This window comes from Chiloscyllium plagiosum, unplaced genomic scaffold, assembly GCF_037043375.1.
Source record: "Chiloscyllium plagiosum isolate Xiang-an unplaced genomic scaffold, Cpla_swu_hap1 HiC_scaffold_23, whole genome shotgun sequence".
NCBI lineage: Eukaryota > Metazoa > Chordata > Chondrichthyes > Orectolobiformes > Hemiscylliidae > Chiloscyllium > Chiloscyllium plagiosum.
In genome coordinates, this window is record NW_028270161.1 from 24,412,341 (window position 1) to 24,438,354 (window position 26,014).

At 43.3% G+C, this 26,014-nt stretch overlaps 1 protein-coding gene across 2 annotated transcripts; it reads left to right on the top strand.

Annotated features, from left to right (window-relative positions):
• The first annotated feature begins 6,304 nt into the window (after nucleotides 1–6,304).
• Nucleotides 6,305–23,814, top strand: LOC148145850 (C-type lectin Cal-like). 2 transcript variants are annotated; one of them, XM_087999777.1, is made up of 5 exons: nucleotides 6,305–6,382; nucleotides 8,092–8,234; nucleotides 19,590–19,718; nucleotides 19,804–19,909; nucleotides 23,611–23,814. In XM_087999777.1, the coding sequence occupies exons 1-5, from the start codon at nucleotides 6,328–6,330 to the stop codon at nucleotides 23,730–23,732; spliced, it is 555 nt and encodes a 184-aa protein (XP_087855903.1). In that variant the 5' UTR covers nucleotides 6,305–6,327; the 3' UTR covers nucleotides 23,733–23,814. The 2 variants fall into 2 exon arrangements, with proteins under 2 accessions (XP_087855903.1, XP_087855904.1); XM_087999778.1 differs by lacking the exon at nucleotides 19,590–19,718.
• Nucleotides 23,815–26,014: the final 2,200 nt, after the last annotated feature.

A 26,014-nucleotide genomic window follows, 5' to 3' on the forward strand; every position in this document is an offset into this window, starting at 1 on the left:
AGTGACCCCTTGTAGCACAGTGGTCGTGTCCCTAGCCCTGGACTGAGAGGCCTGGATTCAAGCCCCACCTGCTCCAGAGGTGTGTAATAATGTCTCTAGGCAGGTTGGTTAGAAGATTATCCTGGGGAAGTCCTGCAATGATGTTCAGGGGCTGAGATGATTGGTCTTCACTGACCACAACCATTTCCCACACCCTGCCCCTGACCCCACTCCCTGCCCTGACCCACACACCCTCCCCTACACCCCCACCCACATCCTTAAGCCAGGTCCGAGCCCCACACCTTGCCCCAATCCCCACACCCAGCCCGACCCCTGCACTCTGGGCCAAAACCAGACACCCAGGACCCAAAACAGACCCATCAAAGGGGTCACTATTAACAAGCTATCGAAAGCCATTAACAACATCTCAAGGTGATCAAACCAATTAAGCCAATGCCCCTGATCGGTGAAGACCTTGTAAAATTTGAGAAGCTGCCCAGGAAGGTATAAGAAGCCAGCTCTGGCAGGGCCCAACCTGACCCCACTCTCCCTCTGACCCGAGAGGTCCCTCTGGACACAGCAGAGACCAGAGCAGCTTGACCTCCGACCAGAGAGAGAACCAACCTATGAAAAGAGAGGAACCGGCCAAAGAATTCAACAAACCAGCAAACATTACCAGTCTCTGGGAAGGATTAAAGTTTTGAAAGAATTGGATAGTTCGAGATAGGGTTGTTAAAACTGTAAAGATTAGCTTTTACCGTGTTGTCTTCAAATAAAGACATGACTGTCCCGCTCACTGCTGCCACGTGCTGCATCATCCCCCACCTGACACACACAAAGGTACCTGGGGAAATACATTTCACACTTCCTGGTCAGGTGGCTCTGCAGGGTCCTAGAGACAGAATCGACATTTTGGGAGAAGCCCTTCATCTGGAAGGACTCCGGCCCAAAACATCAATTTTCCTGCTCCTCGGATGCTGCCTGACCTGCTGTGCTTTTCCAGCAACACACTCTCAACTCTGATCTACAGCATCTGCAGACCTCACTGTCACCTCGGGTCCTAGAGACAGCCTGTCTCAAACAACACAGGGTCTGCTGTTCTCTGGGGATTTGTAGTTGGTATTCCAGGCTAGAGGGGGGAGAGGGATAACAAAGCTTTGAACAATGGGGTTACTGTGCAGCACAATGTCCTGTTCCATGGTGAGGAGATGCTGATGCTGATGCTGATGACCCCTAAAGACCACAGGAGATTCACAATGAAATTACAACATTCTGTAACCTGGTTGCTGCTTCCCTTATCACTCTTACCATTTACCTGACGCTAGAAACCACACAATACCAGATTATAGTCCAACAGATGTATTTAAAAGTACAAGCTTTCAGAGAACTGTTCCTTCATCAGGTCCAACACCAGCACCTGCACATCACATTTCCCTGCACTCAGACAGACATTGGACTGTGGCATTGGAAGGTCTTTGAGCTCACATTGTGTGGTCCCTCACATTGTTTCCTCTGAGGGAGCTAATGCCTGACTGAGAAAGTGGAAGGATTCCTCTTGCTTTACAACATTGCACATTTATTGTAGAACAGAAAGATTGCAAGGCAGCAACCCCTTCTGCTCCAAGCCCACCTCTGAATAAACAGTTTGAGGGTGAGATGGACCTAACAGTCATATTTTCCAATTTGTTCTCTGCAAACCGATTCCTTAGAGCTGGCAAAATTGAACATTCTTTCTAAAAACTGTCACAGTTAGAATGGGCAGAATGATTTGCTTTGGTGCTGTAAACTTCAATGGCTATAATTCAGAGCACTGGTAGTACCGGAATAGACCAGCAGATGGTGGTGTTCAGCTACAAGAACATTGGTCTCAACATTTCCACCAGGTGTTCCATACTGGAGCTACCCCAATTCGAGCTGCAAGAATGCAAATCATGGGAATTCTTGGGACTGTTGCAGAATAACCATTGGACGTCACCTCCCATACAACAAACACATGCATTTATATCACACCTTTAATCTTATAATAGCTTCTATGCAGCCTGACATGAACATTATTGCTCTGAGGATCCTCTGTCTGGGTCCCTTTATATTCTCACTCTGTTCCCTTGGAGCTGCTCAGTTTGTGGCTCCTTTACTCTGACATTGGAATCATCTGTTTTAATGAAGACAGATACAAAGTCATGTCCTTCAACTCCACAAGAAGATTTCCTTGTTGTTCCTCAATCAGCCTCTTTCTTACTTTGCCTCTCCTTTCAGAAATTAGTTTTCATTTTTCAAACATTGGTTCCGAAAAACACGATTGACTATTAAACTATTCTCATCCTTTTCTGTTTGACCCTCGATATTTTGCGGTTCTCTCCTATACTCTTTGTATTCATCTTGCCTCTCTATTGAACTATTGATCGTGCAGTTCCTTTTAATGTGTGATTTTTATCTGTGTCTTCAATTCCTCGCGGAGGTTCAGTATTAGAGTCTCCTCCTCTCTCCCCTTGTAGCTCTGAGCCTGGTCTTGACCCAATTATCTCCACTTTGGAACCTCCCACTGTTCATTCACTGCTTTCCCAGGCAATTTCATTCCAATTCACTGGAATTACTATCTTCCAGGTGACCATCATTGGATAAAGATTGAGGATTATTGATGTGTTGGAGAGGATGAGTCAGGTGGAAAATGAATTCACTGCCAGCCTACCTTATGAACAGATTGGTTCGTGAACTGGACAGTACATGAGTGTGAGGGATACCAGGGGGGTGGGAATTTCAGTGGGAATAGCTGCAGTGAGACTCGAAACCTCCGTGCCCACTTTAATTCCATAGCCTCAATAATACCTGCATTGAATAAATTGCATGAAACCCTCTGAAGTACCTGCTCACTGCAGCATTGAGTAGAAGAGCACTTCCCAGGTTGAAGAGACTGTTGACAGAGGATAGTCTCCTGGGCACAGCTGAGAAGGTAACGTGAACCAGCAGGACTCCTTCTTTCTGTAGACATTGCCTGGGATTGTGTGATGTCAATGTCACTTGACACTTGTCAGCCCAAGCCTGGATATTGTCCAGGTCTTGCTGCACCATGGACATGGTCTGCCTCAGTACCTGAGGAGCTGTGAATGGAGTTGAACGTTGTGCAATCAAAGCCATCATCCCACCTCTAACCTAATGATGGAAGCAAAGTCATTAATGAAACAGGGTCAAAGTGGAACCAAAGGCACGACTTTGAAGAACTCCTGCAGAGATGTCCTGGAGCTGAGATGATTGATCTCCAACAACCACAACCATAGTCGAGGATTTTAACTTTCCAAACATAGACTGGGACTGCCATAGTGTTAGGGGTTTAGATGGAGAAGAATTTGTTAAGTGGGTACAGGAAACTTTTCTGATTTAATATGTGGATGTACCTACTAGAGAAGGTGCAAAACTTGACTTACTCTTGGGAAATAAGGCAGGGCAGGTGACTGAGGTGTCTGTGGGGGAGCACTTTGGGGCCAGGGACCATAATTCTATTCGTTTTTAAATTGTGATGGAAAAGGATAGACCAGATCTAAAAGTTGAAGTTCTAAATTGAAGGAAGGCTAATATAGACGATATTTGGCAAGAACTTTCATTAGCTGATTGGGCGCAGATGTTCTCAGAATGGCTGGAAAATGGGAAGCCTTCAGAAATGAGATGACGCGAGTCCAGAGAAAGTATATTCCTGTTAGGGTGAAAGGGAAGGCTGGTCGGTATAGGGAATGTTGGATGATGAAAGAAACTGAGGGTTTGGTTAAGAAAAAGAAGGAAGCATATGTCAGGTATAGACAAGATAGATCAAATGAATCCTTATAAGTGTATAAGACATTAGGAGTTAACTAAAGAGGGAAATCAGGAGGGCAAAAAGAGGACATGAGATAGCTTTGGCAATAGAGTTAAGGAGAATCTAAAGGGCTTTTACAAATACATTAAGGACAAAAGGGTAACTAGGGAGAGAATAGGTTCCTTCAAAGACCAGGGAGGCAGACTTTGTGTGGAACTGCAGGAGATGGGGGAGATACTAAACAAGTATTTTGCGTCAGGGTTTACTGTGGAAAAGGACATGAAAGGTATAGAATGTAGGGAAATCGGTGGTGATATCTTGAAAAATGTCCATATTACAGAGGAGGAAGTGCTGGATGTCTTGAAACACATAAATCCCAAGGACCTGATCAGGTGTACCGAAAACTCTGTGGGAAGCTAGGGAAGTGATTGCTGGGCCCCTTGCTGAGATATTTGTATCATCAATAGATACAGGTGAGGTGCTGGAAGACTGGAGGTTGGCTAACATGGTGCCACAGTTTAAGAAGGGTGGTAAGGACAAGCCATGGAACTATAGACCAGTGAGTCTGGCGGCGGTGGTGGGCAAGTTGTTGGAGGGAATCCTGGGGGATAGGATGTACATGTATTTGGAAAGGCAAGGACTGATTAGGGATAGTCAACATGGCTTTGTGCGTGGGAAATCATGCCTCACAAACTTGATTGAGTTTTTTGAAGAAGTAACAAAGGGGATTGATGAAGGCAAAGCAGTGAATGTGATCTATATGGACTTCAGTAAGGCGTTCGACAAGATTCCCCAGGGAAGACTGGTTAGCAAGGTTAGATCTCATGGAATACAGGGACTATCCATTTGGATACAGAACTGGCTCAAAGGTGGTGGTGGTGGGTTGCTTTTCAGTCTGGAGCCCTGTGACCACAAGGATTGGTGCTGGGTCCACTACTTCTTCTACAAAGTATGATAAATTCCCCCTGGTCCTCACTTACCAGCAGCCTGTGAGTGGACCCTGTTATTTATAAATAGATTCAATCTCTCTGCTGCTATTGCATGAAGGAAACCTCCCAACCAGGAGAGAAACGGGGGACAGGTGGAGTTCCGATCCGGTATAACAATCTTGTTCATCAGATCAAATCGTAAAATATTTCACACATCCATGTGAATATATTCACTTACAGTGACTGCACCGTAAACATTCTCTCCTGGGGAGGTGATGGCCAAATGGGATTATCACTTAACTATGAATCCAGGAACCCAAAATAATGCTCTGGGGACCTGGGTTCAAATCCTGCCATGGCAGATGTTGGAATTTGAATTCAACTTTTAAAAATCTGGTAATAAAGAGTTGACAGATAACCATGAAACTATTGTCAATTGTTAGAAAAACCCATCTGGTTCGTTAATGTCCTTCAGGGAAGAAAATCTGCTATCCTTACCTGGTCTGGCCTACATGTGACTCCAGAGCCACAGCAATGTGGTTGACTCACAATTGCTCTCTGAAATAGCCTCTCAAGCCACTCAGTTGTAACAATCACTAGAAAGTCAAGTGGACTGCAGCGATTCAAGAAGGCAGCTCACCACCACCTTCTCAAGGACAATTAGGGATGGACTATCAATGCTGGCCAGACAGTGATGCCGAGAGAAATTGAGGTTTTAATTAAGATAAAGAAGGAAACATAAGTCAGATAGAGACAAGAGATATCATGTGAATCCTTAGAAGAGTATAAAGGAAATTGGAATATACTTAAGAGGGAAATCAGGAAGGCAAAAAGGGTACATGAGATAGCTTTGGCAAATAGGGTTAGGACAGGGTTTTTATAAATCCATTAAGGTCAAAAGAATAACTAGGGAGAGAACAGGGTCCCTCAAAGAAGGGCTTATGCCCGAAACGTCGATTCTCCGGTTCCTTGGATGCTGCCTGACCTGCTGCGCTTTTCCAGCAACACATTTTCAGCTCCCTCAAAGATCATGAGACAATGCGGATCTGCAGATGCTGGAGATCATAGTTGAGAATGTGTTGTTGGAAAAGCACAGCAGGTCAGGCAGCATCCGAGGAGCAGGAACATCGATGTTTTGAGTTGGAGCCCTTCATCAGGAAATAAATTTTTAAATTCTCATTGCGAACATTCTATAATTCCTGATCTGAGCAAAGCATTCACTTCCACCTGATTACAGAGACCAGGAACGATGAGTACAGTTTCCTTTCTCACTGAGCTGTTCCAGTGCCACGTTGTACAATTTAATGTGTAACTCCTGGAACATTCTCATGGTTTCCAATCCTTTCTGTGCTGACCTGTCAGTCTCTGATTGGTCAGCAGGAATTTGGATATCACTGATACTCGAGTCAATTGGATTCGATTTCAATGGTTACTTCCATCTTCACGGACTGCTATATATATTGACAGTAAGACTTGACACCTCATCACTTCAGGCAACGGACGGGAGAGAGAGAGAGAGAGAGAGGTTGGAAGAGGAGCAGGAGAGCCCCATCTTAACTGTGAAACCTGGACACTGATGCTGAATCATTTTTGTTGTGTTTCAGGTGAGGGGAAAGGAACTTCACTGCAGACATGATGCTGCTGATGGGATTGGTGCTGAGTACATTGATCGTCAGTGATGTTGCAGGTAGGGTCAACCTAACATTGTGTGTGATGACAGGTTAATGCTGTGAACTGTGGGGTTAATGAATGTCCCTTGGTGTGAATGAGAGAAAACAGACAGAGATGGTACCTGAGGAATCTCTGAAAGTGAGCAATGACCGAACCATTGCCACGTGTTTGCTATTTTACACATTCCACATTCACTGTCTGCCCACTCCCCATATGGGCACAGCATGCTTCACCATCCCACCTGATTTTACTGCTGCTCCCCCTCCTGCCTGTCTGTGTCCAGGGCAAAAGGCAATGCCCAACCCAGTTTTCTCTCATAGTCTGATCCCACATTCCTGCTCATTCCCACATTCATCCCACTTTCCTACTCCCTCTCCATGAATTCATTTTCCACTCAGTCCAAACCTACTCTCCTGCTCGCTACTCACAGACTAATCCCTTTCTATTCTCACCCACAGAGACCCATTACTGACCCACTCAATCTGATCCTATTCTCACATTTCCTCCTCAAACGTAACTCACTCAGTTATCTCCTGCTGTGCTGACTCCCCGTGTCATTTAATATCCAAATCAATTGAATCCCACTATCCTGCTCACTCCCCAAAGTCATTAATATTCACCCAGTCCAATCCTATTCTCCCCCTCATTTCCAATACACTGCCATTTTTAAGAAGCTCCCTCATTACCATTATTAAGAATTGAAGATCCCTGAGCTCAGTTTATGGCTCAGGATTGCACCGCCCCCCTCCCCCACCACACTGGAGGAAGAGCACTATCTGTGAGAAGGTGGAGAATGAGGCCTCATTAATACTGATGGTGACCAAGTGACAAGCGTTTGAAGAACTGACCAGGGCCTTGCAATTCTGAATGGGGATGGGAATGAATGAAGTGGCAGAAATGTGAGGTGATAACGTGAACAATATGGAAGTCTGAGAGGATAAGAGAAAGGCAAACTCTAACATGATTCTTGGAAGGAACAGACGGAATTGGGGAAGTGTGGGAAATGGGACAGTTGAAGGGACTCACTGTGGAGTATGCTCTCAGTTTGGGAAGAAACAGGAGAGATATCAGAAACATTGGCGTTGACCGTAGCATCATCAAAACAGGACAGACAGAGAAACCGAATGGAACAGACTCCGTACAGAATGTGCCATGGGAATAAGTGTAATGATGGCATCAGTGGGAGCTGGGGCATTTATCCAGTTCTGCCATTGACAGTGTCACCTCAGAAACAGAAATATTGAGGAAGGGGAGAGTCTCAGATTAATCATGAAGGCAAATGATGGGTGAACATTTGGAGTAAAGTTGATGATATTTTCGATGGATTCATAAAATATAAGCTCCTCACCAAAACATTAACTAAGGAACTTATGAGAATGACCTCCTCCATTATAGGGTGTACCAGAGGCAGACTGTACAGCCCCATTGGGGGGAATGTAGACAAGCCGAAGGGAATGAAGTGATTTGGTGGTAGTGTTGGAGGAAGTGATCAGAATGGTAGGAGACCCCTGTAGGAAATAAACACTGTCTTTGACCAACTGGACGGAGCAGCTTGTTTCTGTGCTGCACGTGCTCTATATTTCCATGTGCGAAGGTTATTGCAGTCAAGTGGAAAGTCTCACTCTGAAGCAGGCCCCATTAACCACGTGCTCATCAGTTTCTCACCTCATGAAGGGGAAATGAACTGTGAATGATGTGATTATTGCAGCTTGTTTTAATCTGCAGCTGATCAACAGACTTCAACACACATGTATCAGGACCTTGCGAAACGTAGTCCCCTGGACGAACAGGATTGTTCTGGTGGCTTCATTTACTTTGATCATTGCTACAAGCTTGTTCTCGAAAAAAGGACTTGGATTGATGCTGAGGTAAGTCCTGGGATCTCCATTGTAAGGTATTGGGTTTGTTCCTCAGTGTTTCTGAAATGACTGAACACAGAATGAAAGAAGCTTCTTGTATATTCGTGGACATTTCTGAAGCCATGTGTTACATTACCTGGGTAACGTGAACTCCACAATCAACTATGACATTGAATCTGCTCGATATGGAGGGTCCCTTAACAAAATAATTTAGCAGTGAATGAAAAGTATGAGCCAAGTTTTAAAATTGTCCCATAACAATTTTAATTTAAGAATTTTCTTCTTTGGATACTTAATATCAAAATGATTTTATGTGTTCCAGTAGAACATACTGTTACTTACACATCCACCATTGTAATGATGTTCACTAAAGTTCATTGTTCAAAATGTTTGTGATTATTCTGCTCAAGTTTGAAGTAGGTGCCTGACATTGAAGATCATTGCATTGCGAGACAGAAAAGTGGTTCAAGGAACTAAAAGTCTTTCAGTTGTGAAGGTAACTGAGAAAGGAAGTTATTTTGCTCTTAAAATGTTGAGAGGAATAGATATCATTGGGGAGTATCCAACCTGCTCGACAGGATTTCCTCAAAGCCTGGAGCATCAGAGGCTGAGGGGTGAGATTTCAGAAGTTTATAAAATCATGAGGGACACGGATAGAATGAATAACTAAGATCTTTTTGCAGGGTACAGGAACCAAAACTAGGAGGCAAAGGTTAAAGGTGAGTGGAGAAACATCTGGAAGGGACCTAAGGGGCACCTTTTCCACACAGAGGTTACTGTGTGTATGGAGTGAGCCACCAGATTGAATTGGTGGAGGCAGGTGCAATTACAACATTTAAAAGGCATTAGGATGGGTACATGAGCAGGAAGGGTTTAGAGGGATATGGGACTAATACTTGCTAATGGGACTAGATCAGTTTGGCTATCTGGTTGGTATGGATGAGTTAGATCAAAAGATCTGTATAACTCTGATTCTTCATGAATGGACCCCAATGAGAATCTATTTATCCCTCATGGGATTGGAAGGATAGTTTAAAAATTAGGGCCAGATTATTCAGGAGAGAGTTTCAGAGCACTTATTCAATCATAGAGTCTTTAAAAAGACATGAGAGGCAATTTTGATAGACAGAGGTGGTTTGTGTGTGAAATGAACTTCCAGAGGAAGTGGTGGATGCTGGTCCAATTATAACGTTTAAAAGACATTTGGATAGATACAAAATAGGAAAGGTTTGGAGGGATATGAGCCAGGAACAGGCAGGTAGGAGTAGTTTAGTTTGGGATAATATTCGGCATGGATTAGAATGTTGGGCATGGATTAGACCAAAGGGTCTGTTTCTGTGTTGTCTGACTCTATGACTCTGTCATATCCCCTCTCTGCCTTCCTGATTTCTTTCTTAAGAATTCCCCATCACTCTATACATTGATTAAGAGATTCAACTGAACCAAGTTGTCCATGTCTAAAAGTAAGATTTTCTTTTATCCTTGACGAGAACCTCTCTATCTTTATTCATCCATTGTTCCCTAATCTTACCAGCCTTAATGTGGAGGTGCCGGTGTTGGACTTGGGTGGACAAGGTCAAAAGTCACATGACACCAGGTTATATTTGTGTGACTTCTGATGTTTACAAATCTTACCCTTCTCTCTAATAGGAACAAAATGCCTCTGAACTCTTGTCATCACACTCTTGAGCGCTTCCCACTTTTCAGACATACTTTTACCTGCAAACAGTTTACTCAAATCAACTTTTGAAATTTCTTGACTCATACCAATAATATTTGTCTTATTCCAATTTAAAAAAATGTAACTTTTATGGAAGACTTATCCTTTACCATAACTGTTTTAAAACTAATAGATTTATGATCATTTGACCCAAAGTGTTCCCGCTCTTTTTCTGCAGTCACCTGCCCTGCCTTATTTCCCAAAATAAGGTCTAGTTTTGCTCTGCCTTGAGTCGGAGCATCCACAAACTGATAAAGATAATTTTTTGAACACAATTGACAAATTCTTGATCATCCAAACCATTGACACTGTACAATCCCCAGTTAATGTTTGGAAAATTAAAATTCCCCCATTATTACAACCTTCTTCTGCTTACATATATCTGAGGTCCCTCTTCATAGTTGTTTCTCAATTTCCCTCTTACTATTGTGAGGCTTTTAGCACAATCTCATCAAAGTGACCTTTCCTTACTTATTTCTGACTTCTACCCATATATTTTCACTGGCCGATTTTTCAAAAATATCTTCTCTAGTTCCAGCAGTGATTTATTCCATAATCAAAAATGCCACTTCCCCTCCTTTCTTGCCTCCTTTCTGATCCTTCCAATAGCATCTAAAACCTGGATCATTGAGCTACCAGTCGTTCCCATCTCTCAGCCAAGTTTCTGTAATAGCTATGATGTTTCAATCTCATGTTCCTAAACACGCCCTAAGTTCATCAGCCTTACCTGTAAGACCTCTTGCATTGCAATAAAAGCAATTTGGTCCTTCAGAGTTACTACAGGCTCTGATTCTTTCTTGTCTTTCTTTTCTAATTGATGTGCTCACCACATTCTGAACATTACCCCCCAATCCTTCTATTTAATTGCTGCTTAAAATTCCTCCCCACCCCCTCTCTTTCAGTACAACGTCTCTCTTAATGGAACGAGCAAATCTCCCTGCTTAGATAGTGGTCCCTTTCCAGTTCAGGTGAGACCCATCTTTTTTGAACAGATCTGAGCAATCCCAAAAGACGTTCCAATTGTCCAAAAAGCTGAATCCCTGAACAAAACACCAGCTTGTCAGCCATTGATTTATGACCTTTAACCTTTTGTTTTTTTCCCTTGTTTGAGTTTGGCATTGGAAATAAAACAGAGATTACTACTTTTGAGATTTTTTAAAAATCAATTACTTAATCTCTTATATTTACTCTGTACTGCTTTAATCTTTTTTCCTAAAAATGCCATTTGATATTTTTACATTAATGTGAACAAGCAATACAATAATTTCCTGCTTCTCAATCTCACCTTTAACAAGATGTTTGAAACAGTTAGAGAAGTCCTTAATCCTTGCACCAGGAAAGCAACAAACCATCCTTAATTTACACTGACCACCACAGAATCTCCAGTCTATGACGAAGACTCCCCTATAAAATAATTCCATGAAATGTTGTTAAACGTTGCCTTACATAAGAATTATTCCAAGTGTCCAATAACTGACTGGTCTTCCATTTAGGAATAGCCAGCAGAGGCTTTTGAACTATCTCATTATCTTTCCTGACAGTCACCCATCTGTCTGACTGATCCTGTTATGTAATACTTTTTCTCAATCTATTAGCCATCACATATGTACCAATAACATTACACCTAAAAAAAGGAACTTCCAATAACATCTTTTATATCAAATCAGCTACCTCTAATTACCCACTGAAAATAATGTTAAAATGGAAAAGAATTTTAAAATGTATATATCAAACATTTCAGACTTAAATAAAATCAATCACTTCGCTGCTTAACTGAATAAAAAAAAGACTTCTCCTCAATAAATTACTCAAAGAAAGAAATAATCATTTCCAGAGACGAACATGTGTAGGACACCCGGAAACAAAAACACGGCCCTTCATTTTAAAACAAACTGTTTGGCTTTTCAAAACAAATATCTCAAATCGCGAATAGTTTTTTTTAAACTTCTGAATTGAGAATAAAAAACTCAGCCATTCACTATCGACCCTGAAAAGCTTGTTTTAAAAAATGTCCATCTGAAAAAAATAATTTTGTTTAGTATTTTTGTTTTTTGAAAATTTTATTAAAACAGAATGAATATAAGTCTTATATTAGCAACATATAATAACCCTAATAAAACTATAATAAATCTTTAATTAAGCCTGCAATCGCAGGAGCAGCTGCAAGATCCATGCTGCCTTCCAAAGAGCGAGAGCACCTAAAGGGTGCTAGATATATCCACACACAGCAGTGGATACAAGATCAATTATTAACTTTAGGAGAAAGTGAGGACTGCAGATGCTGGAGATCAGAGCTGAAAATGTGTTGCTGGAAAAGCGCAGCAGGTCAGGCAGCATCCAAGGAGCAGGAGAATTGACGTTTCGGGCATGAGCCCTTCTTCCTGAAGAAGGGCTCATGCCCAAAACGTCGATTCTCCTGCTCCTTGGATGCTGCCTGACCTGCTGCGCTTTTCTAGCAACACATTTTCAGCTCAATTATTAACGTTACACCTGCAATGAATAGGGTTTTGTTGAGCAAAGGGCAGGATTTACACAATCAATGGTAGGGCCATGGGGAATGTAGTCAAATAGAGATACATAGGGGTGTAGTTCCATAGTTCCTTGAAAGTGGTGTCTCAGGTGGACAGGGTGGTGAAGGCAACATTGGGCACACTTGTGCTCATCAGTCATTGAGGAAACTGGGGACATCATGTTACACCTGTACAAGATATTGGTAAGGCCACATTTGGAGTACTGTGTACAATTCTAGTTAGCCTCCTATAAGTTGGATGTTATTAAATTGGAAAAAGTTGCAAAAAAAAATTTACAAGGATTTTAGACCAGATCTAAAAGTTCTAAATTGAAGGAAGGCCAATTTTGATGGTATTAGGCAAGAACTTTCAAAAGCTGATTGGGCGCAGATGTTCTCAGGTAGAGGGACGGCTGGAAAATGGGAAGTCTTCAGAAATGAGGTAACAAGAGACCAGAGAAAGTATATTCCTGTTAGGGTGAAAGGAAAGGCTGGGTAGGTATAGGGAATGCTAGATGACTAAGAAATTGAGGGTTTGGATAAGAAAAAGAAGGAAGCATATGTCAAATATTGACAGGATAGATCAAGTGAATCCTTAGAAGAGTATAAAGGCAGTAAGAGTATACTTAAGAGATAAATCTGGAGGGAAAAAAGGAGACGTGAGATAGCTTTGGCAAATAGAGTTAAGGAGAATCCAAAGGGTTCTTACAAATGCATCAAGGACAAAAGGGCAACCAAGGAAGAGAATAGGGTCTCTCAAAGACCAGCAAGGCAGACTTAATGTGGAGCCGCAGGAGATGGGGCAGATATTAAAGGAATATTTTGCATCAGTATTTACTGTGGAAAAGGACATGAAAGATATAGAATATAGGGAAATAGATGGTGACATCTTGAAAAATGTCCATATTACAGAGGAGGAAGTGCTGGACGGCTTGAAATGCATAAAAGTGGATAAATCTCCAGGACCTGATCTGGTGTACCCTAGAACACTGTGGGAAGCTAGGGAAATGATTGCTGGGCCTCTTACTGAGGTATTTGTATCATCAATTGTCACAGATGAGGTACGGAAGACTGGAGGGTTGGCAAACATGGTGCCACTGTTTGAGAAGGGTGGTAAGGACAAGCCAGGGAACTATAGACAAGTGAGCCTGACGCTGGTGGTGGGCAATTTGTTGGAGGGAATCCTGAGGGACAGGATGTACATGTATTTGGAAAGGCAAAGACTGATTAGGGATAGTTAACATGGCTTTATGCGTGGGAAATCATGTCTCATAAACTTGATTGAGTATTTTGAAGAAGTAACAAAGGGGATTGATGAAGGCAGAGCATTAGATGTGATCTATATGGATTTCAGTAAGGTGTTCGACAAGGTTCCCCATGGGAGATTGGTGATTAAGGTTAGATCTCATGGAATACAGGGAGAACTCACCATTTGGATACAGAACTGGCTCAAAGGTAGAAGACAGAGGGTAGTGGTGGAGGGTTGTTTTTCAGACTGGAGGCCTGTGACCAGTGGAGTGCCACAAGGATCGGTGCTGAGTCCACTACTTTTCATCATTTATATAAATGATTTGGATGTGAGCACAAGAGGTATAGTTAGTAAGTTTACAGATGACAGTGAAGAAGGTTACCTCAGCTTACAGTGGGATCTTGATCAGATGGGCCAATGGGCTGAGAAGTGGCAGATGGAGCTAAATGTAGATATATGTGAGGCGCTGTATTTTGGGTAAGTAAATCTTAGCAGGACTTATATACTTAATGGTAAAGTCCTAGGGAGTGTTGCTGAACAGAGAGACCTTGGAGTGCAGGTTCATAGCTCCTTGAAAGTGGAGTCGCAGGTAGATAGGATAGTGAAGAAGGCATTTGGTATGCTTTCCTTTTTTGGTAAGAGTATTGAGTGCAGGAGTTAGGAGGTCATGTTGTGGTTGTACAGGACATTGGTTAGACCACTGTTGGAATATTGCATGCAATTCTGGTCTCCTTCCTATTGGAAGGATGCTGTGAAACTTGAAAAGGTTCAGAAAATATTTACGAGGATATTGCCAGGGTTGGAGGGTTTGAGCTAAAGGGAGAGGTTGAATAGGCTGGGACTGTTTTCCCTGGAGCGTCAGAGGGTAATGGGTGACCTTACAATGGGTTTATTTATAAGGAGAGGCTGGATCGACTGGGATTTTTGTCCTTGCACCATAGGAGGCTGAGAGGTGACCGTACAGAGCTTTATAAAATCAGGAGGGGTATAGATAACGTAAATAACCAAGATCTTTTCCCGAGGATATGGGAGTCCAAAACTAGAGGGCATTGGTTTAAGGTGCGTGGGGAAAGATGGAAAAAGGACTGAAGGATAACCATTACATGCAGAGGGTGATTCGTGTATTGAACAAGCTGCCAGAGAAAGTGGGTGCAATTACAACATTTAAAAGGCATCTGGATGGGTGTATGAATAGTAAGGGTTCAGAGGGATGTGGGCCAAATGCTGGCAAATGGGACAAAGTCAGATTGGGATGTTTGGTTGGCATGGACAAGTTGGACCGAAGGATCTGTTCCCATGTTGTATGACTATGACAAGTGTGTAAGGCAGTAAAGTAGGTGTACAGCATGCTTACCCTCATCAGTGAGGGCACGGAGGATAAAAGTTGGCAAGTCATGTGGTAACTGAATAAAACTTTAGTTTGGCCACATTTAAAATAGTATGTGCAGTTCTGTTTCTCACATCATAGGAAGGATGTCGAAGCTCTGGAGAGAGTGCAGAAGATGTTTACCAAGGTGCTGCTGCATTGGAGTGTATAGGCTCTCAAGGAGAGATGAGGTAAACTTGGATTGCTTTCACGAGAGCATCAGAGGATGAGAGGTGACCTGAGGAATATATAAGAGATGCATAGATCGGGTGGATAGTTGGAATCTTTTTCTCGGGGTGAAAATGTCAAATACTAGGTGGCATAGGTTTGAGGTGAAAGGGGAAAGTTGAAAGGATGTGTATGAGGCACATTTTTTATCCAGAGGGCAGTCAGCATCTGGAATGTACGGCTGGGGCAAGTGGCAGATGCAGATATGTTTGAAGATGTCTTTAGATAGGCACATGAACAGGCTGGGAATAGAGGGAAGATGGATCACATGCAGGAAGGTCGGATCCATTTAGAATGACATCACGGTCATCACAAATGGTCGGCTGAAGGGCCTGTCTGTCCTGTTCCATGTTGTATTTACATTCAAATGTTGTACCTTCCACTTGGAGCTTCAGCGGGTGGGATATCTTATTTAGAGCCTTTGGTGGATTTCCATAATATTTTGATTTTAGCATTGTTTTTACAAATGTTGTAAATATGCCGTAAACAATCATGATCTGAAATACAGTATAGACAGGTGTTAGGTTGAATCTGTCAGATGACTTTTAAGGGTTCAAGTTAGAGGGTCGACGAACACACAGATGCTTGTTTTGAGAGGCTGAAATTCATGCTGCAGTTTAAAATACTATATTATTAGCAGAAGTCGATTTGATCGCACAAGTAATCCCAGATAAAGAAGAAAAACACAATGAATTACAGGAAAGGTAATTACCAGATAAAAGCAAGAGACCATTATGAAAATTTAATATGGTAAAGATTCATAAAATCCTTCAAAATCACACTGTTCAACATCGTCATGGCCTGATATAATTGCACACTGAAAATGAAACATTTATTAAATTCTGAATGTGTAAGCATCTTGAACTTTTCCACCAAATTCTTCCATTTTCCTCCCATTTACTTTTGTATGTTCTGAACCTCGACAACTTTAACAAATTTGTCAAAGAACTAAAGATAAACCAGTATTTGGCTAATATATCTCACTTTTATTCAGATACAATGGCACAATTAAAATGATTAATTTTTTAATGATATTAACTTTTGGACGTGTAGTGAAGAAAATGCAATAAGTACCGATAGACTTAGTACCGGTCTGAATGAATGAATGAATCAAAACATGCTGTAATAAACCAAGTGCAGTAAGTAGAATTATGAATGGATGAATAAATGAATGAGTGAATGAATGAATGAAGACACAATATAGTAAACAAAGAGCAATGAATAGAGTTACCAGTACGAATGAACGAATGCGATTTTGTCTAAGTGGGTTAATGGGATCATGCAGTTTCCTTTTTAAGTGGTTTATAATGTAGGGTCGACTGATGCACAAGATATATGGAAAATACATGATTTGTTTGGCCAAAGTAAGGGGTGTACTTTTCCAAAAGATTGATCTATACATGGGTATAAACGATAGTAAATCGCTGTACATGTATTGAATTTCCTGTCTACATGTTAAGTCCAATTTTATAAAGGAAAAACACTGAAGTGCAGATATGGAAATATTAATGATTATATTTTGGTTTCACAGCATAATTAACAAATTTCAGTCGAGCAATCCATAGCAATGGTATAGGATATGTTTGGATTCAATTTTAAACTCTCATCCCTCATTTTACATTGCATTAATGGGGAGGGGGTGTGGCCTTACTTTCTCTCGTCTCAGTCCTGGAATGCACCCGTTCTGGTTGACTCTCCCCTCCTTTCCTGGGGGGAAGCTCCCTGAGACTCCCAACCTGCACTCCAATACTCAGTTTCAGCATAACCCCAGCTCTCAGCGATACCCAAGAACACCAAGCTAGTCTTACCCTGGGATTCCACACACTCCACCCCCAGAACCAATCTTCCTCAGCTCCACCCAGTAAACACCGCTTGTGAGCTTTTCAATCCCCTCACTCTCAGCTGAACTGAAGTATTCATGCTCATGGGCCTGTTCTGAGGCCGGACCCCAGCCCCTATCATGGAATCAGCAACTTTCTCATTCCCCAGGATTTATCCTGAATCAAACTCTGAGTGGCCTGTTAATTCCTAAACTTCTCCCTGAGTTTGGTGGAATAGCACATAGCGATCCAACTTGTTTTGAGTCCCCGACACAGATTCTGTGTATTCAGCTGCCTTCCTGCAGTGCACACAGTTACAGCATTGCTAAAAGAGAGTTGGCTTCAGTTACTGACTGTCTCCCATGATCCCCATCTTTTCTAACCAACCTTCAAACTCCTTCAGTGACTCTCAAATTAATGATTGATCGAAAATCTAGCAATGTGCCCTTTTCATATTATTGGACAGAATTAAATATTCTGAACATTTTGAAAATGTCCGTTTCAGTTTTCTTAAAACTGAGAGTATCCTTAAACCTCATTCTTCAGATATCTGGGCACTCGGACAAATTAAATGCAAGAATGAGCAAAGGATTCCAGCGCAGAGTCCTTATTCTAGAGAATGAATTTCCTTCTAATTTCCACATTCAATCTCAATCTGCAGTTACCCCCTCAGGCTGAATCTTACGTTTGTTGGCTAAGGGTCAGTTTTATTAAGTCTCATGGAGGGTTTCTCTCATTGAAGCTGAGTGAGATCTCTTGTCCTGAGGCAGGGCAGAAAAGGGAAATCTGGCACCTCCCCTTTGCAGACAGGGACCTGGAGTTCCTGGAGTTGCTGGGGATGTTTATCACCCCCAGCACTGGCAGTGGAAACTATGATACCAGACCCTGCCAGCCCACTACAATGTTGTCAGCCAGGTTAGTGGACTCTCTGCCATCTGTCACCCACCCCATCCCCTGACAACACTGACCCTGCAAACCCTCAGTGCTACCAACTCACTCGCTCAGGGACCCTCTGCACTTGCACCAAAAGTAGCAGCTGTGTCGCTTACTTTCATCTCCCACAATTCCTGATGTTCTCTCATTACAGACAGCAACAGCTCACAATAGGGCAGGGAGAGTGAGGACGGCTGGTGGGATGCTCAATATCCAGCTCCTGAGCATCCTGACTCTGACCGCCCTGAGCAGCTAATTGGCCATGTCTCAGCCTCTGGGCTGGTATTGGAGGCTGCCCTTGCCTTACCGTGCTGGGACCCCCTGAGTGAAGGCTGTCTCCTTTGACCTGACTGAGAACTGATCACAACCCGGACAAGCTTCCCAGCTTTGAGTCTGTATTAAACAGTGGGACTGTGAGCCTGGGATCTCTGCGTATCTCTTGCTCAATGCCAAGGTGCAGCATTGAAAGGCAGAAGCACCATGTTAGGGGATTTTAGACACTGGCACATGTCAGATGTCTGTACCTGTGGACATGGGGCACATATGGTGGTGTCCTTGGAGCATGTCAAGAGATGTTTGAGTGTGATGTCCAACGTGAAGGTCCTAATGACGCCAGCAATGAGTTGAAGTCACCAGGTACTCACTGTCCATGTTCCAAGTTTTCAGCATTTTTTTGCTCCTGGCAGGTAATAGGATGGGAAGCTGCATATTAATGAGGCAAGGTGTGCAGTTAACAAATATTATTCTACCTGAATAAGCAATTTACTACAACCTAGCAAGAATCTCCCCTTATTGCCCAGAACATAGTTTAAAGTTGCAGAGAGTCGTTCCCGTTATCGACAAAGGCCTTGCTGGACCTCTCACATGTTTCTGCCACATTTCTCACCATATCCCATGTGGGTCAGGCCCTGACAAGACTCTGCCCTTCTCCATTATCCATTGTTTGTACATTTGAGCTTGAACCAGAATCACTCATTGTGTAACTTTACAATCCCCACTGCAACAATCTGTTAAATTCCTAAGAACCTATCACTGAATCACATGATCTCCTGAGATGTGATCTATAGTTGACAAGCATCGATGTGCTGTGGTCTGTCATTGTGAGAAATGTGTTGCTGTCAATGTGGTCACTGCACAGTGACATGGACTGCAGTGACTATCCACATCTGGATTGACAGCTGTGTGTGGATAAAACTTGGGGAGAACAGGAAACACAATGTCACAGACAGAGCGTTCGAGCACAAGCCCAGCCCAATATCAGCTGTTACACAGAAGCTGCTGATATTTCTATCTGATGGGTTGAAGCCATAATGGAGATTGGTCCCAAATCCTCAGCCTCAGTGTGGCACCATTCACTGAAGTTTGGAGTCAGCCCATATCAGGTCCTTGTGGACACACAATCATGGGGTTGTAGTTTTATTGTTCATATTCTCCAACGCAGCAAATTTTAAAAATTAAACCTGGTGGGGAAACACAATTGAATGTGTTCAATATAAAAATATAACCAGGAATATATTGTCTTTTTTAAATCATTTCAAGTTGCACTGCCGAACGCTGGCTCCTGGTGGTCATCTTGCTTCCGTACACTCGGCGGAACAGTTTCAAATTATTGCAAAGAATTCATCTCCATCTACAAACTTTTGGATTGGCTTGAATGACATCTACAAGGTAACGTTACTGGCATTGCTACTTTACATTATTTAGGGGAAACAAACTATATATTTTAAAATAGTATGAGTTTATATCTCCACAGGAGGGGACTTTCCTCTGGACTGATGGATCTTCATCAGATTTTATGAATTGGAGGAAGAACCAACCCGATAACCATCGTGGTAAAGAACACTGTGCGCATGCTGTCGGTAAGTCAATGTTGCCGAGTGTCTAAGGGAAAGGCAAATAGATCCCTGGGTGAGATTCCAGCTGGACTCCGTGTGGTTGAGTTACTCCGACCGACGCTCCTATTATTCGAGTCTCACTATTCCACCGTCCACAACACAACTGAAAAAATTATATAGATTTTACCAAGATAATCAATTGAAAAGCCTTATCATTTGAAATAGCAGATTCTAAACAGCAAGATCTATCCATCAGGTTTCTTTACAATTCATTAATTTATTACCAGTAGAACTTATTGAATGGAATATGAATCGATTTAACATAGTAAATGATGTTAAAGTACAAAAACTTATGAATCGACATATCCCCCGAACATAACCACAGACACAGACACAGACACACACACAGACACACACAGACACTTCACTGTAATACTTGGCTTTCAGAAAATGTTCCTTTCTTCTTGAACTATGTTGCTCTGATGTTCTGGCACCTGTCAAGTCACTAACCACTGATAGTTGTCTCTGAAGTCAAATAATTCTACAGAAGCTGGTATCCCATCACTAAGTCACACTTTCGTTACACATGAACACTCCTTGACTGCAGTACAGCCTCATAAAGAGGCACATACCAAAGTGACAGTTTCTCTGATACTCCCCTTAATATCTGTCAGCCAGGGCTCCCTGATTGGAGCAGATTTACAGCCTCAATCAGGGAACTCATTCTACGAGGTCTACACAGCTGACCTTGTTACAATCACTGCATCCCTCGCCCACTGAATCTGAGGACATAGGCTGCACCTTTTCCTTGGAAAGCTTCCTGGGGGTGTTTTACCACCAGGTCAGGTTCTTCTGACTTGGAATCCAACACGGGAAGCGTGTAAAGCACAGGAACTCTCCCTTTACTCCAGGAACACCTCGGTAGAATTTCACTCCCTGCTTTCAGTGGCAAAGACAGCGAGGCAGCTACTCCAGTTATTTCCATCTCTGATTCAGGGGACTCGAGAATGCTTGAAGGAGAGGGTGGATCCACAGCTTCCAGCAGCATTTCCCAAAGGTTCCGAGGGGCGGGGCACGGTTTGCTCCAGCACCGTTTGTGAAATTGCAGCTTTCATTCAGGAATGTTGCACGGAGCTGAATGTTGTACATTACTGGCCCTGATTTCACATCGACCATGCCTCTTACTGATGCAGGGCCTTGTACGTGATTCTTATATCAAACTGCATACCCTGTATCAAACTATCTTTTGCATTTGGCAGAGTCTTGGTTCCAGCATTAGAGATCTTGATACCATTTCACACTCTCCTCGGTTTGGGAAGATTTAAACCTGTCCTACCCATTAGTGACTCTGCTGGTGCTGTCCCTGTAGTAGCATATGGCATCGTCCTTTAATCAAACAGGAACTGTGACAGCTTGGTGTCTAGTGAGACTATATGCTGTTTCTTCAATCCAGTCTTCAAAGTTTGGACAGCCCTTTCTGCCAGGCCATTGAGTGAGGGGTGGTATTGAGCTGCCCTCAAATGTTGAATCACATTTGACTTGAAGAAACAACTAAATTCCCTGCAGGTAAATGATGGCTGTTAGCTGTGACTAACACTTCCAGGACTCCGTATATTGTAAACAATGTGCACAAATTTTCTATTGTTGCCCCCATGTTTGATGAGTAGACCCTATGCACGTCCAATCACTTTGAGTGGACATCTGCAATGACTAAGAACATTGAACCCATGAGAGGACCTGTGTAGTCGAGGTGAAAGCAAGTCCAAGCTTTACCTGGCCATTCCCACGGATGTGGGGCAGCTGCTGGCAGTACTTGGCCATGGGGCACTCTGGGCACTGCCCCACCAATGCAGCTGTGTCTGCACCCAATCCTGGCCACCAGACACAATTTCTCACCAAAATCTTTATTTAGGAGACCCCTGAGTGGTACTGGTGATGTAGAACCAGTATTTGACAGCGACCTTTGCTCAGGACAATCACTCTTGCTGTATGTAATAATATGCCATACTCTACCGTGAGCTGGGCTCTCCAGGTCCAAAAGGCTTTCAGCTCTAGTTGTGGTGGCCCTTTGGTTTTTCCCATTAATACCAGCTGTTTCAGTTTGGAAAGGACTGGATCTTTCTGTGTCCAAAGTCTGAGACAGTCCATTATGTGGAAAAATGGTGGTAATGCAGTTTGGCAGGAAGCCAACAGGAGATGAATATTATTTCAGTGGGTTCAGTCTGCAGACCAGTGTAGCACAGTGGAATGTTTAGAGTCCTCATGCAAAAATCCCAAAAGGCCAGCATACAAACTCCGCAGATAATCACAAAGGCAAGTGGAATGCTGGCATTTCCTTTAAGGGGAATGGAGTATTGGACTGAGACAGCTTTTGAATCAGGAAAGGAATCAAGGTTTTGGGGAATAGGCAGGAAAGTCAAGTTGTGGATGATCAGGTCAGCTGTGATCTCATTGAATGGCAGAGAGGCCTTGATGGGCTGAATGGCCCAGTTCTCCTTTGGCAGCTGCCTGTCCCACCCTGAACGTGGTTTTCTTTAGAAATTGCAGAGATCAGCTGGACAGCTGGTCCAGAGCAGCCTTCACTCTAACTGAAGCAGAGCAACAAGGATTCACTGAAGCTAGTCATTGTTTAAACACAGCCCGAGCAGGGGCCGACAGCAAAGTAACATTCATCACCAATCATGTGACTTACAACAAACCTTGTTCTTAATAACCTCCAATGCCCACGGTGAGCTTTCACAATCCTCTTTGAAGAAACCACTCCAGATCAGACTGTAACATGTGATCAGCGAGCTCCATCTCAGCCTGCTCCAGCCGGTGATCAGACAACTCCTGTTCCTGAGAGAGCTCGCTATCGCCCTGGGGCTCATTCCCTTATACTCCATTTCCTTGTCAGCAGCCAGTGAGATCAAACCTTGACACTGTCCTGTCTTCAGTGATTGGTCAGTTTGACCATGAGCAAACATCACAACAGTGTCATCTAACACAGTCTGTTCATCTTCCACTCAGTAAGATAATTGCTTGTTTTCTCTGGAAAGAGGCTTATTTCCCAGCTTTAATGAACCTTGACCTCAGGCCAGTCTGTTCAGGTTGTTCATTGAAACTATTTCCTTGCAGCGGAAGTTTGTGTTGTTTAATGAACCATCAGATATTTATACACCATAACCCTGTGGCTATTGACAAATAATTGTCACACATCTCGTAGACAGTGTCTGTTTTAAATCAGAACTCAGAACTTCAGCCAGATAGTGACAACACTTACATTATTTAATGTAAACACACATCCCTTCAGACAACACTGAAAAGAGTAATGAAGACATCGTCCAACTAATTGATCTTTCAATAGAGAAGCTTCAAATGATTTTCTTTTCCCCATTGTGGCTGACACAGCAAATTTAGGGTTGTGCCCGATATCCTACATCAAGCAATGGGATAATGACAAGATGGGATCGAGTTAACTCAGTTGGATGGATGGTTGGTTTGCAGACCAGTGTGATGCCAACATTGTGGGTTCAATTCCCATCATCAGTTTGAGGTTACCAACCTCAACCTCTTCCTTTGACTGAGATCTGGTGACCCTCAGGTTAAATCACCACCAGACAGCAGCCCCTATGGTCTGGTCAGACTATGGCAACGCAACAACAACAACAACGCTCCCAAAAACAGAGGATGAACCAATCACACAAGTTGTCCAGTTCACTGACCACATTCTCTCTTTCCTCCAGGGAAGGTACTTTACTGGAACGATATGGTCTGCACAGTCAAATTACATTCCCTCTGCTCCTACAAACTGCCAGGCCTCTGCTCTACTAAAAGAATCCAACAATGCTCCAAGAATCCTGTCTGAGAGTGGATGTCGTGCCTCAATCTGCTTGTAATTGCGATCACAGCCAATGATGACTGTACTGACTTAGTTTCTCAGCCAAGAATAAAAATTTCATCATGAGTTGTGTGTTTGTTACTGTGAGTCTAGTTTATAGCAGCCTTCCTGTCCCACTGATGCTTCCTACCCATCTGTTCTTTCAGTGCTATACTGGGGAGGAGACAGCAGAACAGGGACATGGATAGTTTTATAATTCATTTCCACAATGTGAGTATTACTGCAGGGTCCAATTCTCTTCCTCTTTGGGAAGGTGTTGGCTGTGATCTTCCTTCTTGAATTAGTGCAGTGCGGCTGGAACAGGTACACCCCGTCTTCATAGAGAGGGTGTTCTAGGATCTAGATACAGTTGGGATGTGGGTTAGCCACTGCAGAATTCGCAGCCTCTGACCTGTATGTTATACAGCTGATCCTTCAAATATTCTGGTTAATAATAGTCAACTATTTTTGTGGGCATTTGAAAAGCAAAGGCAATTGGTTGGATTATCTCTTGCTGACAATAACATTTGTGCATTACAAATGGTAAGTCACAGAGTCAAAGATAAAGCAGCTGAAGGCACTTGGCCAAAGGGATTATCCTGAGGAAGTGGTGGCACTGTGGCTCAGTTGGTTGAAGCACCTGCGTCATTACATTTGCACAGAGACACGAACAGGAAAGGTTGAGGGGGACATGGGTCATACACAGGCAAGTGGGATTAGATTAGTTTGGGCAACTTGATTACAAGGATGAGTTAGACCAAAGTGCCTGTTTCTGTGCTTTTTGACTCAATAACTCCGTGAGTCGGTGATTGTTGTTACTCGCGTGGTCTCTCTCTGTGCACCACCTCAAATCACACATTGTGCAGTTAATGAGTTCCAGGGAGCAGTGAGCACACTGGGCAATGGTTCCAGGGAAGGCATCAAGGTGGGAGAGATGGAGAGGATGGTGGGGGTATCAGAGATGGGAGCGAACTGGAGATGGGAGTGGGGAAGGAAGATAGGGTTGTGAGGGGTTGTGGGTAGAGAGAGCTGGAGAGCACAGGAGGAGGGACAGAGAGAGTGAGAGAAGGCCCACCAGCTGTCAGGCCCTCCTTGCCCAGTTCCATTTAATTTGTAATAATTTCATCGCCCATCTCTCTGCAGTGAAGGTGTTTAGGGTCAGATAATGGTCACAGCCAACTGGCACAATGCCACTGGTCATTGCAAGTTGAACTTGAACATTTCAATGATTCTGAACTCAGCAGCAATGATTTTACAAAAGGCCAGCACTGGCTAAAGGTGAAGCATTGTTTGTTCAACATCAGAGGATGACGTGAGAGCCACACACCATCACTTCATCATCCCTCATGGAAGGTTGATGATAGTCTGTACTGAATGCACTGGGAAGTTGAAAGCTTGATGTTGATCTGGGATGGGACAGGGTTCAGAGTGCAGTAAGTACTCCATTTTGATGTGACATACTGCTCACTGAGCTGATGTGGTATATTCACCAAGTTGCTGAGGCTGAAGCTGAATGTACGATGGAGACAAGGCCCTCATTACTGGCGTGCATGCAGCATGTCCCACTGACTGGGGGAGTGTGTTGTGTCCTCACCTGCAGGTGTGTGTCACCAATGACTCTCCTCAGACTGAAGAACCTCCTTCACTCCTTGTGTTTCCCAATTTTCACTGAGATTCCTGCATCCTGCCTCTGATGGGATATTGGTCACTGGGACTGCCTTCTGAAGAAGGTGAATGATGGTATAGGAGGACCAGAGCTGACAGCAAGCACAGGAGCAGCAGTGGTCTGGCACAGAGGATTGGGAACACCCAGCCCAGAGAAAGGTTGTAGCTGCAGGGCTCCTCAGGATGCATGGGGTGTGCAGGGGGAGGCCCAGAGTTTTCCAGCTGCCAGTCCGTTTCCTGGGGATTAGCACGGTGCAGTGACCTCACCGGCTCCACATGTCCCGGGACACAGCAGGAGTATGGACCTGCTCCTGTTGTTGGAAATGGATTCCATCATCCAGACTGTGCTAAGATACAGCGGAAATCAATGTAAGATAATCAGTTTGGCTCACAGTATAATTCAAGTACATGAGCTGGAAGCTCCGTATGTACACACACAGGACCCTGTTCTGCACAGACACGAGGAACATGTCTTTAGATTGTATCTTTTACACTGAGGGGAAAGTGAATTAGAATGTCAGACCCTGCTGCATTCCCCATGGCAACACCCTGACCGGTGTCGACTGGCCTGGTGCGAGCGTCATCAGCTAAGATTGATGGCAGGT

Coding starts and splice junctions, on each gene's coding strand:
- LOC148145850 (XM_087999777.1), top strand. CDS start 6,328: ATGATGCTGCTGATGGGATTGGTGCTGAGTACATTGATCGTCAGTGAT. Junction 6,383..8,091: donor GATCGTCAGTGATGTTGCAG/GTAGGGTCAACC, acceptor TTTAATCTGCAG/CTGATCAACAGACTTCAACA. Junction 19,910..23,610: donor ACACTGTGCGCATGCTGTCG/GTAAGTCAATGT, acceptor TCTTTCCTCCAG/GGAAGGTACTTTACTGGAAC.